This window comes from Monodon monoceros, unplaced genomic scaffold, assembly GCF_005190385.1.
Source record: "Monodon monoceros isolate NGI ecotype Baffin Bay Population unplaced genomic scaffold, NGI_Narwhal_1 Super_Scaffold_12, whole genome shotgun sequence".
Classification (NCBI taxonomy): Eukaryota; Metazoa; Chordata; class Mammalia; order Artiodactyla; family Monodontidae; genus Monodon; species Monodon monoceros.
In genome coordinates, this window is record NW_021703768.1 from 162,163,355 (window position 1) to 162,177,863 (window position 14,509).

Below are 14,509 nucleotides of genomic sequence, written 5' to 3' on the forward strand. Positions count from 1 at the left end.
AACTACCATATGACCCAGCAATGCCACTACTGGGCATATACCCTGAGAAAGCCATAATTCAAAAAGAGTCATGTACCACAATGTTCATTGCAGCACTATTTACAATAGCCAGGACACGGAAGCAATCTTTGAAAATTTTAAGAAGGTGCTATGTGAAAATAAAAGCTAGTAAATTTAGCGGAACATACTGGGAATTAAACCATGCACACACAAAAAAGCAACATTCCTTTGGCCCTTTCCAAGGTTTCTTGGCTATCTTTTAAGCTGGCATAAATGGATATAAAATTTTAAGATATATATTTATATAATATTTTAGAAATATTAATAATTTTAATGAGCAATATCTTTTCCCACTAAATAATTGTAATTCTCTTCTGTCACGTGCATTCCCTTCTTTAATATCTAAGATTGCCATCGATACAGTAGTTGTTTATCCTCAGTTGGAAAATGCAAAGCAATAAAACTAGTTATGGAAAGCTTTCAGAAAGCCAAGATAACTACCACAAAAATGATGTGTGACATCTCTAAGGTTGGAAAACCATCTTGTAGAAAACAAAAGGAGCCCAAAGACTGAGTTACCCTGACTGAAGACAGTGAAGCATGGTGAAGTGCTAATAACCAGGCTGATACTAGTTAAAGGAAAGACCTCCCCATTCTGACAACATGATCCTTTGCAATCCTATAGTAATGTAAAAGAAGATAAATTTATTGTGATGACTTGGGTGATTTAATGGTCCTCAGGCATCATTAGAGCCACAGTGCAATAGGAAAAATAATACCAATGCCTATTTTCCAGTTGCATACCCATGCCTAAGAGGTATTATTGACAACCACTCATCTTACCCGTGCACATTTTGTAATCATGCAGTTGCAGGCACCTCACAACATACTTTTATAACTTGTGCTACAATATCAGTCAAGGTTCAGTCAAAAAAAAAAAAGAAGCCAATTAGTTATTTTAATGAAGAACATTTAATATAGAGAGTTAGTTAAAGCATTATTGAGAGACTGAAAGGCAAGAAAGAACAAAGTGGTAACATAGTAATCATAACTGAAGGAAGAAGCTACTCCACCAAGGGCTTGAGGGGTATAAAGGGATCAATTGAGCGTTTGGGGCACTAAGACTTTTACAGACCACTGTTGAAAATATGTACGATGAGCACAAGATGGAACATAGAGCAGTGATTTCAAGCACCCCACCCCAAAGCAAGGCCCATGCGTATGATGTAGAGAAGCTATATGAAGAAAATAATCAGAAATAATGGAGAAGGCCTTCCCTGGTGGCGCAGTGGTTGAGAGTCCGCCTGCTGATGCAGGGGACACGGGTTCGTGCCCCGGTCCGGGAAGATCCCACATGCCGCGGAGCGGCTGAGCCATGGCCGCTGAGCCTGCGCGTCCGGAGCCTGTTGCTCCGCAACGGGAGAGACCACAACAGTGAGAGGCCCGCGTACCTCAAAGAAAAAAAAAAAAAAAAAAGAAAGAAATAATGGAGAAAACACATTGCCTGTTACTACAGTAGGCTCTTCATATCTTCCCCCTTTGACCTCTGATCTCTTTCAGATCTTGGGCATTTGTCCATGAGCAGTTAGGACACAAGGCGTACAGGTCACCTTTGAGTGAAAGATCTGACTGGGATCATTAGTTCTCAACCTTGGCCACACACTAGAACCACCTGAGTGGTTTTTTAAATCCTCATGCTCAGACCACACCCAAGTCCAGTTAAATCAGAATATCTGGTGGTGAGACCCAGTGGTCAGTATTTTTAAGCTTCCCAGATGATTTCGATGAAAGCCAAGGTTGAGAAGCAGTGACATGCATCCTCACACATAGCTGCATTCACAGATTGAAAAATAGAATTTACTATGGAGAATACAGAAGAGCTGTGGAAAACTTGTAAATTTTCAATATATTAAAGGGAAATTAGTCATTTCTGAGGATGTTGGGGCTACCAAAGATAAACTATAGAGTTTCCATAGATGTAACGAAATTCAGTCAAGGAGCAATTATGACACCCAGAGGATCCTAGAATTCTCCCCCAGTCACATTAGACCATAAAGAGAAGCAATATCCAGGTGTTAAGCTAGGAGAGGCATGAAGGTCATAAGAGCTACAAAAATGATGTGATGAGAGAGGTAGAATTTTCAGGTCTAGATGTTAATTTTGCTACATTTGCCAACCCACACTCCAAGTGGATGACACAGGTACTAAGATTAGAACGTTTTGCTGAGGAACCTCCACATGGCCTTTTTGATGTCTCTGTTCCTCAGACTGTAGGTGTAGGGGTTCAGCATGGGGGTGACCACAGTGTACACTACCGAGGCCACTGTATCCTTCCTGGGAGATCGTGAGATGGCTTAGCTGAGGTACACACCAAGGCCTGTTCCATAAAATATGCATACAACTGCCAGGTGAGAACCACAGGTGGAGAAGGCTTTATACATTCGTCCTGATGAGGGGACTCTTAGAATGGAAAAAAGAATTTTATAGTAAGAGAAAAAGATCCCTGAGAAAAGGAGAAAAGCATAGGTGGCACCAAAAAAATACAGGACTATGTTATTGGTTAAAGTGTCAGAACAGGCAAGCTTGAGGAGCTGAGAAGGGTCACAAAAGAAATTAGAAATTTCCACATTCTTAAAGCAGGCAACTTGTAACACAATCAAATTGTGCACCTGGGAGTCCAAAAGCTAACAAAAAGTGACACCAAAACTAAAATGCAACAGAGGCGTGGGTTCATGCTGATCTGGTAGCGCAGTGGGTGACAGATGGCCACAAACCTGTCATAAGCCATTGCAGTCAGAAGCATACCATCCATACACACAAAAAGGATAAAAAAAGACATCTGTGTCAGGCAGGCTTCATAGGAGATGACTCTGCTATGAGTTTGGATGTTCACGATCATCTTGGGGACAGTGGTGGAGATGAAACTGATGTCAACCAAGGACAGGTTGGAGAGGAAGAAGTACATGGGGATGTGGAGGTGGGGGTCAGAGGTAACAGCCAGGATGATGAGCAGGTTCCCCAATATGGTGACCAGGTACAAGGACAGGAACAGGATAAAGAGCAAAGGCTGCAGTTCTGAATCATCTGAGAGGCCTGTGAGGAAGAATTCTGAGATACTTGTTACATTTCCAGTTCTGTGTAGCTTAGACACCTTTGGAAAAAGAAAAGACGGCTGGAAAAAAAAGGAAACAAGTAAACGGGCATGCGGCACTGTGTCCATATTTTGGATTCAAGCAATTCATTTCTAAGATCAAACACCTCAGCACCTTCAGCAATGTTTCTCCGTGTGACAAATTCTATCTGCTTAGAACTGTTTCCTCATCAGTTTCTGTGTTTTTCACCTCTGTCTATTCACTCTTTCTTTATAAAACTTCACTGAAAAGTGAACGGAAACAAGAACATTAGAGGTAATACATTCATGATCTCAGTTAAATACAACCTACTTTAGAAATAATACAGAATGCGAAATTCCCTTCCCTCTTTATGAAAAAATATAATTTGAATTTAAGAAATTAAGCCATAAAAAAGAAATTAAGCCATAGATATATAAATCTTATTTTACTCAAAATTCTAGATATTTCTTTTATTTAGAATATTTATAAATCTCTATGAAATGAGGGAGTGTGTCGTCTGGATTCTAAATTAAAAATGAAGGTCCATAATCAGAAAACATTTTTATGTGATATTCAGAGTTTTATCATTGGTTTCTCTGTCTTCCCTCCTTCATGAAATAAGTAATTACTCAAATATCAGGGTTGTGTTTTAAAAGTTATTAAGTATATACTTCATATCTTTGACTTTGGTGGACTTCAAATTTTGATCAGTGTGGTTTACTTAAGTACACTTGATCAATCATACAGCATTGGTGACTTGGAATGTGGTGTTAGTGTATAGAGCATTGTCAATGATTAAACGGTAATAAAATTTAAGAAACCCTCTTGAAATTTTTTACTTTATACAAGGTTATTTGTTTCAACCCAATACCATGTTGGTAAAATGTGTGATGTGTGAGACCACTTTACTTTTTGTGGACTCTATTCTGTGCTGGGATAGTACTAGTAGGATAATACTACTTCATTGTTTTCCTTTTTTTTAATTTATTGAAGTATGATTGACAAAATTGTACATATTTGGGTTGTGCAACATGAAGGTTTTTAAAAGATGTTCAAAATGATGATTTAATACACATAGATATTGGGAATGATTACCAAAATCAAGTTAATTAACATATCTGTCACCTCACATAGTTTCTACTTGTGTGTGTGTGTAGTAACAGTTAAGCAGATCTCTCTTAGCAGATTTCAAGACTACAATACAGAATTATTAACAAGTCATCAGGCTGTATATTAGATCCCCAGAACTTATTCATTTTATAACTGAAAGTTTGTACCCTTTGACCAACATCTCCCCACTTTCTCTACCACCTCCTCCTCACAACTACAATTCTAATCTGTGGTTTTCAGAATTTGATTTTCTTAGCTTGCAAACATAAGTGAGATCATACAGTATCTGACTATGTCTGGTGTATGTGTTTCAACAAGCATAATATTCTCCAGGTCCATCCATGTTGTCACAAATGGCAGGATTTCCTTCTTTTTATGGCTGAATAATATTCCTTTGTTAATATATACACGCCACAGTTTCTTTCAAGAAAATGAAGAGTTCCCTTAAACTCCACAACCTCATCAACATTTGTTATGGTTTTTTTTTCAATAATAGCCGTCCTAACAGATGTGAGGTGATATTTGATTTAGGTTTTGACTCGTGTTTCCTGATACTAACTGATGTTGAGCGCTTTTTCATATACCTGGTGGTCTTGTTCGCATCATAAACCCTCCTATTTATGGAGGGTTTAGGAGTTCAGCACCAGGGAAGGTCCCACAGCTGGGTCTGAACCCAGCCTTCTGATGTAGATGCAGCAGATTTTCATGTCAATTCTTCCTGATACAGGGATTGCAATTCCTTGTCTTCCTCTACCTGAAGGTAACTCAGTTTAATTATTTTGGCATGTCACACTATGATTTAATCTAGAATTATTCAAAATAAGTACTGTAAACACAGTTGGGCAGTTTCCTTATCTATGAAATTATGATAATAATTGAACCTACCTAGTAAGAGTATTGGAAGAATTTTTTTTAATTATTAATATTGCTTAGACCAATGGTTTTCATCTCCAGTTGATTGGTAATTTACGTGTGCTTATTTTAAAGTTCATAGGTACCCTGGTCTCAGCCTAGGACCTATTTCAGAATCTCTGCATGTGCGTTTCTTGGTCACCCTAATGTCAAGCTGGACTTGATAAATACCACTTAGAATATTGCCTAACACTTATAAAAATTTCCATTAATATTACCTATTATTAGTCTCATCAATAACCAACACCTATTTTTAAATATAAACATTTAATAATATTTCCTTCAGATCTCAGCTTTTATAGAGATTTGAACATTTACTCATAAAAAGGGACTTTCTTGGTATCTAGCTCAATCCCATTCCTCTATATAACTGTCCCCCAAAAGCAACCATTGTCATGAAGTTGATGGGTATATTTCCCTGTCAGTGCTTCTGTAATGTCAATATTCATTTATGTATCTAAACTGCATTCTTAAAATCTTCCCTAAACAGAATACTACACATATTTCCTCTGAAATGCGCTTGTTTACCACAACTTTGTGGTTAAGTCTCTTTGTGAAGTACATACAGTTACTTCAAACATTTACCCAATGCACAGTATTACGTAAGGGAAAACATCATTTACTTTATAAATTTATATTTATACATATAAATATAACAAATTTATATTTCACATATATTTAAAATGTAACAATATAATATAATGTATTTTCACTATCTATTAAATAAATATTTAATTTACATTACATATTTTATAGTATACTATTATTTATATCATTTTCTTCTTACAACAATCCTATGAAAATTCTGTACCTCGCTCATATGGTATCATACAAATGAGAATTTGTATATAATATGAGAGTGGTGGCTAGTTGTGCAGTTTCTAAGAATTGATGCATGTTCAGTTTTACTAATGTTGTCTGTATTTGTTTCAATGCAAATATCATTTTCTATCAACCACATCATCACTTGTTAAGATATCATTTGAAAATATTCCTGAGGTCTACCTTGTGACAATGTCATGATATCTGCACATGACATTTTCATCTTATACAGGAAATTGTTTCAACCTTAGATTTCAAAACTGGACTGCACAACATGACTATTTATAGAAAATCCTATAATCCATCATGTTAGTGCCATTCTGGCCCCTGTGAACTACTGGTGCATTCCTGTAATTCACAGATAGACTCACTGAACCAAAGAGGATGAATCAATTCTTCTACCTTCATTTCACATTCTGAGCCTACAAACTAGTTAGAAAAGAAACACTATTTAGCTACAGTGGAGATGACTGAGAACTGGTGCAGGAATAAGCAAATCAAGGATTGAGTCCTGGATTTTTCACCCCATGTATGTGGAGTGTGTATAAATTTCTCCTCCTCTCTATGCTTCTGTACCTTCCTGGAAAAGAAGTCTAATACCCAGCACTACACCATGTGTGGCACTTAAGGGATATTTGTAACTTATAAATATTGGGTCATTTTTATAAAGAATGTCAATCATTATTGGGATAGTATGTTTATTAATTAAATATAATCCCCCAAATTTAATAATGTTTTATGGATTATATGGCAGAAAAGATCGAAGCCTTTCCTGGCTCAGGACACTGGAGCATGGAATGATATGAAATCCTAAAATGTGTCTCAGCCCATGCATTAAGATGTGTTGTCCCCTCCATTTCTGACTCTTTTTTCCCCATACTTATGAAAATTTCTGCAATGGCTTTTCAATGATTGAATCCTGCATACGCTATTAAATGAAAAGAAAATATGTCCCTTAGAAAGTCCATGACATAGACAGAAACAAGCACTATTTTATCTTGTCTCTATTCCTATGCGACATTCTGAAAAAGATGAAAACACCAGCATGAATGGTCCACTGTGTGGAAGCTATATTGCCCACACGGTTTATTCAACACTTAACTGTTTTCTTTTCTTTTTTAATCCTTGGTGCCTCTTCTGTGCCAACAAGGTATGGGCTCTGGGGAATCAGAAATAAATGAGCCTCAGTCATTTCTTTTCATCTATGAAGAATGTACTTGTATAAAATAAAATAAAATGTCCTGTCAGGGTTGTAGGGAAACCATAACATCAGATCAACAGATATTTAAATCTAATGACACGAGCATTAGCTTTATCATTATTAGTAACAAAATATCAAAAATGTATTTTGCCCTTTCTTTATGCATCCATCACATAGCCATTGCATAGAGGGCGACCATTATTTTTTTAGTCCTGATTCAGTGGGTTTGAATCAATGAGGAATCAACTCAGTTGACGATACTAAGTCTCATGGATTCTAAGAAATTGTCCCATAACACACTAAGAATTAGTGGAGCATAGACGATTCAAAATTAAGTTTTGTTTTTTTAAACATCTTTATTGGACTATAATTGCTTTACAATGGTGTGTTTAGTTTCTGCCAGAGCCCCCGAATCAGCTGCTCCAAAATTAAGTTTTTATTCTCTAAGTTCCATGCCCTAAATGTCATTGTTTTCAGACTTTCTGAAAGTTTTAAGCAGAGGTACAGCAGTCTAACCACAGACGCATCTTGGGTAGATTTTTAAAACTGTTTTAATTTTCCTGCATAGGAATGAACCTTAAGACTCTGATTTTATGTCTCCTTTCATGATTGAGTCAGACGATTATAAGTACAGAGGAGAAGGTGGACAGGTGACATGAAATCCAGGAACAGGGTCAACAGAGAGATCTACCCTGAAATGTCAGGTGCCAATTATTTCTATGACCTCACCTGTGTTCTTAGACATCCTTTAGTTGATGCAGCAAGTGCTACCTACTACCCTCCCCTGTGTCCTCCAGAAAACTCCAAGTAGGAAGGGCAAAGTGAGCAGGGAATCTCTACCAGGACTGACAGGAAAGTAACATGACTGTTTGGGGTGGCAGGGGGAAAACTGCCCGGATGCCCTGTGTCTGGACTCAGTCTGCCCAGAATGACTGGCTTCAACACTTTCTAACTCATGACCTGGTACCTGTTACATAAAATGCTGTGCTTCTTTCCTCTTACTATAATAATACTTAGGTGTGCACTTATAATTTGGGAGAAATTATACAGGTGTAATCAAACAAGAAACATAAAAGTCATACCTCAGAGCCTGACACTTAGGAAGCCTTCAATAACATAACATAACATAACAACATCACATCACATCACATCACATCACATCACATCATAACTGATGTTATGGTTCATGTCATCCTCCTCATCCTTATTGCCACTTTCATAACTATTTGAAGTGCTTAGGGGGAAGTTTCCAGAGACCCATTTGCTGCTACAGTGGGGGAGATGCCAGCCAGAGCCAGAACCAGTGAGGGTGGAAGCAGATCTCTGAATGAGTGTTCTCACACCCCAACCAGAACAAAGAACGTTAAGCTCCAAAAGGCTTTATTCCAAAACTGTTTGTATTCGTGCCCTCTCATCTTTCTATACCAAATATCACATTTGTCCTCTTGAGGAGGAAATCCCAACCAGAACCAAGAACATAAATGTCATAGGGCTCTAATCTGAAATTTGTATACTGGTGTCCCCCCAACTCTCTGTCCCAACTGCCATGTTTGTCTTGTTGAGGAAAAAATCATGCTCCCAACACTCCCTTCATCCATCACTTCCTCCCTCAGCACTTACTGGGCTGGGCTGCATCTCTGCTGGAGCATGACCAAGGAGCGCAGATTCACTGCCCCTCTCCTGCCTGCTGTGTGATGAAGTCTCAGGGTGTGCCCTCAGGACTGGCAGGAAGACAGACTCGGGCTGGGACCTTCTGATGCAGCTTCCTACAAAGGATGGAGACACAGGTGGGGAGCCACAATGTTAGAACTGGCCAATTAATGAGCTGAAGACACTGACCAATTATTTACAATGGTATGACCTTAGGGCTCAATGTCCAAAGCTCATAATTAGCCAGTTGGTCCACATTGTCCCAAGCTCTGGAGACTTGCTAATATTCACGGAACAGAAAAAGGATAAAAGTGAATGTCCTGGGAAGGATCTAGGTCCCTCTTCTCCTCAAGAGGAAATTCACCTGTACTCTTGCTTCTTACTTCTAACTTGCAGAATTCTAACATAAAACTCAGACTTTTTTTCTCAATTTAACCACTCAATGTGTGTTTTGTTATCTACAGATCTATTGTATCGATCATGAAATCTATGCAGCACTAGGTCTATACCAAGGATGTGATACTTTCCATTTTCACAGTTAATATTTGTCTCTAAGGATAACTTCTTATTTTCATTTCTTTACCCTTGCTCAGCTGGCATTAGGTATGGTAGAGATTACTGGGCTGGACTTCTTTCTTTCCTTTTTTTTTGTGTGTGTGCTAATTTGAATGAATCTTCATTTCTAAGTTTTTTCTCTAAATGAATTACATTGGCATATTAGAAAACTATTGACTTTTATTCTTTAATACCTGATACTTTAATTAAATATTTCAGTGGGCCTCCCAGAAGGTTGCAGTCAAGATCAGCCAGGGCAGCAGGCATCTCAAAACTGGATCAGCAGATGTCCACTTTCAAGCACACTCACGAGGCTGTTGGTAGGATTCACCTGTTCACAGAATATTGTCCAGAGAATTCTTTCAGTTCCTTGACACATGGCCTCCTGGTTGGGCAGTTGTTTTTTTATCAATATGAGCCATCAAGAATGCAAGAGAGAGGCAGCAAGAAGAAAGCCAGATTTTTTTTTACTCTATTCTCAGCAGGGACTTCCCAACCTTTCTTCCACATTCTCATTGTTGGAAGTTGGTCTCTATGTACATCTCACCCTCAATGGCAGTAAGATACACAAAGCAATGAAAACCAGGAGTTGGGATCAGTGAGAGTATCTCAGATACTGCCCACCACACAGGGCCCATCCTCTATAAGGACTATGTGCTCCAAGCAATTCAAGACTCAGGCCCTGTCCATCTACTTTTCAGCATATCCCCAAATTAGTCACACCACCATGATCTCAACAAAAAATCCCTGGACACAAACTAGCATATGGGTAGAACTTTCTCTCCATTGGGTACTGCATTTGGTATGACAGACCCCACTCTACTGCTTCAGGTTATGCAGCCTGAAGTAGACCCCCTTGTTTCTGATGCACTAGGACAGCCCCTCCATCAACACCAGGCCAACCTACAGCTATTCTATGGCCAAACGTAACAAATGTTCCCAGTGAACATGATTTCTTCTAAGTAGAGATGAATCAACTCACTCCAGAATATATATTTTCATTAGATTTCATTGTGGTCTTAGATCTTGAAGACTTTAATAAGTAAAATGTGCTTGGGCTCACTTGTTTTTTTCTACTGTATAAAGTGGGATGTAGGTGGAAAGTGGAGTGATGTAACCTTCTAAATCCTGTCCATGCAGCCTTCCTGACTCAGAGACCTCTTTCTGAGGAAGGCAGAGATTGGTTTGTCATTGATATGAAGAAAACTTTATACCAAAATCAAATTGGATATGGAGAGAAGGATGTTATTTACCTTGTGGGGATAAGTGACAGGGGGTATTTTTAGGGTAGAGCACATGGTGGATAGGTACAGGTGGATATGAGAGGGAGAGACTATGTGTTGACATATTTAAAATAATTCATCCACGGCAAAAATGTATTACTAAAATGCAGTTATTTCATAGAGAGTAAAATGAATAACTTACTAGAGTCAATGACAAAGTTGAATTTATAGGAATTGGGATATTAAAACCAAAGGTAGTTATGTCTGTGCCCTATAATGTGATGTATGCTTTGTTCTTTTCCCAATTCCCAGTGCCCTCCCCCCCCCACCTCCATGGTGAGTATCCTTGGCCAAATACCAAGTGAACAAAGGTGGATTGGAGAGACTGGAGGTAAATGCTGGGGTCCTTTAATGTATTTGGACCTTAGCAAAAATAATGTTAAAATGAAGTTATAGCATTGTGAGTAGAAAAGATCAGATATTAGGGTCACTGCCAAAGATGAGCGTACAAGAAGTGGTACATGAAAAACAGATATTGATGTTTATGCAGTACAATTAGTTATTTTTCTTTTTGTTTTTCTCAATTCCTCCACATATGGTGAGTATCTTTGAAAGAACACAAACCTACTCACATTAATTTTTTGATGTGTAATTGGGAAATTTCTAAACTCACTTTTTTATCCCTTTATTATTTTTAGAACTTTTAAAACCCCATCCTTTAGTCTGTGAGTCTTAACCTCACAATAACAGGGGACGTTTCTGCTTATCATAACTCAGTGCTGGCATCTAGTGGGTAGAGGTAAGGGGTGCTTTTAAATATCATACAATATACAGGACAGTCCCCTATGGAAAAGAATACAGACCAAAAATATCAATATTGTTGAGGTTGAGAAACCCTGGTCTAGACTGTTGAGGAATGATATTAAAATGTTTATCTAAAACATTCCCATCAATCTCTATTATTTTATAATGACATTGAAAACATTATCTGAAATAAATCTCAATCTTTCTCCATTATTTTGCACTACTTAATGTTTTTTATTGTGGTTAAATTTATATAACATGAACGTAAAAGAATGAAATTAGAACATTCTCTAACACCATGTACAAAAATAAACTCAAAATGGATTAAAGACTTAAATGTAAGACCGGGTACTAAAAATCTTTTAGAGGAAAATATATGCAGAACCCTCTTTGACATAAATCACAGCAATATTTTTTGGATCCATCTCCATCTTAACCATTTTTAAGTGTATAATTGTGTACACTTGGCATTAAACACATTCACATTGTTGGGCAACCATCACCACCATCCATCTCCAGAACTTTTTCATCTTCCCAAACTGAATCTCTGTACCCATTAAATGCTAATGCTATTTCCTCCCTTCCTCCAGCCCCTGGCTGCCACCATTCTATTTTCTGTCTCTTGCTACCTCATGTGAGTAGAATCACATAATATATATCCATTTGAAATATCTCAATTTTGACATTTCAAACTTGAATCTCTAATGTCCCCTTTCCTTCCCAAATTTGCTCCACCCACAGCCCTCCCTGTCTCAATAGATGCAATTCCATTTTTTCAGTTGTTCAGGCCCCAACCCTGGAGACATTCTTGTCTCCTCTCTTTCTCTCACACATGTATCCTGCCTGGAAGCAAATCCTTTTGGCTCTGCCTTCAAAATATAGCTCAACAGACCGATTCTCAACCCTTACACTGCTATCCCCACCTTGGTCCTACCCACCTATATCTCACCTAGCTTGCCTACAGGTAAACTCCAAGCAGGCTTCCTCACATCCTACAATCCACACTCAACCCAGCATCCAGAATCTTTTAAAATTCCTAATCATGTCATGTGTCTGCTGTAAACCCTACAATTATTCCTCACATCACTCAGAGAAAATGAAAGCAAAAGTCCTTCAGTGGCAGAGAAAGCCTCACACGATCAGCCCATGGTACCTGTTTTCCTCTTCTTCTGTGCTCACTCGCTCTGCTCCAGCTACATTCCCCCCAGGCAACCTCCTACCTCAGGGTCTTTGTATTAACCTTACCCTCTGCCTGGGGCACTCTTTCCCCAGATACCACTCACCTAAGTCATTCACCATCTTCACCAATGTAACTTTCTCAATGAGTTTACTAGGACCACCCTTTTTTACTAGGACAACCTGTCCTCCCCATGCTCCTGATCCTCTTTATCCTGTGGTAGTTGAGCCTAAAATAATGATCGACTCATAGTAAATACTCATTAAAAATAGGTTTGATAAATTGAATAAGTGAATGTGGTTCTGAAGGGGCTGCCAGTCACACTGTCTCTTGACCACAGTTGATTTGTCCAGCGTGGAAAGAGGACATGATTGTACCAATCAGAATTCTTTTCTGATAGATATAGATATAGATATAGATATATGTTTTTAGTCCTGAGCAGCTAAGTTGAATCCAGTTCGTCTTTAGTAGTGAAGCTACCAGGTACGAGTGGTGAGAGCTGCTGAAGCTGAATCTGACCTCTGTACACCGAAAACCGAATTAAAACTTGGAGACAGAGTTTTGGGTGAAGTAGAAAAGAATAGCTTTATTGCTTTGCCAGACAAAGGGGGCCACAGCAGGCTAATGCCCTCAAAACTGTGTGTCCCAACCTGGAGTGGGTAGTGAGGAGTTTTACAATATGGTTCAAAGAGGGCATGATCAGCTCCTGGACATTCTTCTGATTGGTTGACGGTGAAGTGAGAGTCACTGTCATCAACCTTCTGGTTCCAATCGATCTGGGGTCTATGTGCTTGTGGGCAGCACACAGTTAAGTTCTTCCACCTGGTGGGGTTTTCAGTATCTGCAAAACAATTCAAAGATATTGTTATGTATATTCCTGCTCAAAGGCTGCACTATTGTTTCTTTTTTATTTTAAATCATCTATATTTAAAAAAATAATACTTGAGACACAAACATATCTGTTTTACCTATTAAGTATTTTTACAGGAAAATATGATGATAGATTATCTTTAATTTAAATCTCCTCTGTTTTAAAAACAGTTTTTTAACATCTTTGTTGGAGTATAATTGCTTTACAATGGTGTGATACTTTCTGCTCTATAACAAAGTGAATCAGCTATATGTACACATATATCCCCATATCTCCTCCCTCTTGCTTCTCCCTCCCTGGCTCCCTATCCACCCCTCTAGGTGGTCACAAAGCACCAAGCTAATCTTTCTGTGCTAGGCAGCTGCTTCCCACTAGCTATCTATTTTATATTTGGTAGTGTATATATGTCAGTGCCACTCTCTAACTTCGTCCCAGCTTACCCTTTCCCCTCCCCATGTCCTCAAGTCCATTCTCTACATCTGCGTCTTTATTCCTGTCCTGCCCCTAGGTTCTTCAGAACAATTTTTTTTTAGATTCCATATATATGTGTTAGCATACTGTATTTGTTTTTCTCTTTCTGATTTACTTCACTCTGTAGGACAGATTATAGATCCATCCACTTCAGGACAAATAACTCAATTTCATTTCTTTTTATGGCTGAGTAATATTCCATTGTATACATATGCCACATCTTCTTTATCCATTCATCTATAGATGGACACTTAGGTTGTTTCCATGTCCTGGCTATTGTAAATAGAGCTGCAATGAACTTTGTGGTACATGACTCTTTTTGAATTATGGTTTTCTCAGGGTATATACCCAGTAGTGAGATTACTGGGTCGTATGGTAGTTCTATTTGTAGTTTTTTAAGAAACCTCCATACTGTTCTCCATAGTGGCTGTATCAGTTTACATACCCACCAACAGTGCAAGAGGGTTCCCTTTTCTCCACACCCTCTCCAGAACTTATTGTTTGTAGATTTTTTGATGATGGCCATTCTGACCGGTGTGAGGTGAACCTCATTGCAGTTTTGATTTGCATTTCTCTAATGATTACTGATGTTGAGCATGC

At 38.4% G+C, this 14,509-nt stretch overlaps 2 protein-coding genes across 2 annotated transcripts in view; both read right to left on the bottom strand.

Moving 5' to 3' along the window:
- LOC114892211 (zinc finger protein 699-like) overlaps positions 1 to 14,509 on the bottom strand; it is a 66,433-nt gene that overhangs the window by 23,698 nt on the left and 28,226 nt on the right. The gene's annotated exons all lie outside the window — the stretch shown is intronic.
- On the bottom strand, positions 121 to 3,459 carry LOC114891741 (putative gustatory receptor clone PTE01). Its single transcript, XM_029216011.1, is given in 2 exon segments — positions 121 to 2,683; positions 2,686 to 3,459. Coding segments are annotated over 2 exon segments (1,008 nt in total). The 5' UTR covers positions 3,221 to 3,459; the 3' UTR covers positions 121 to 2,210.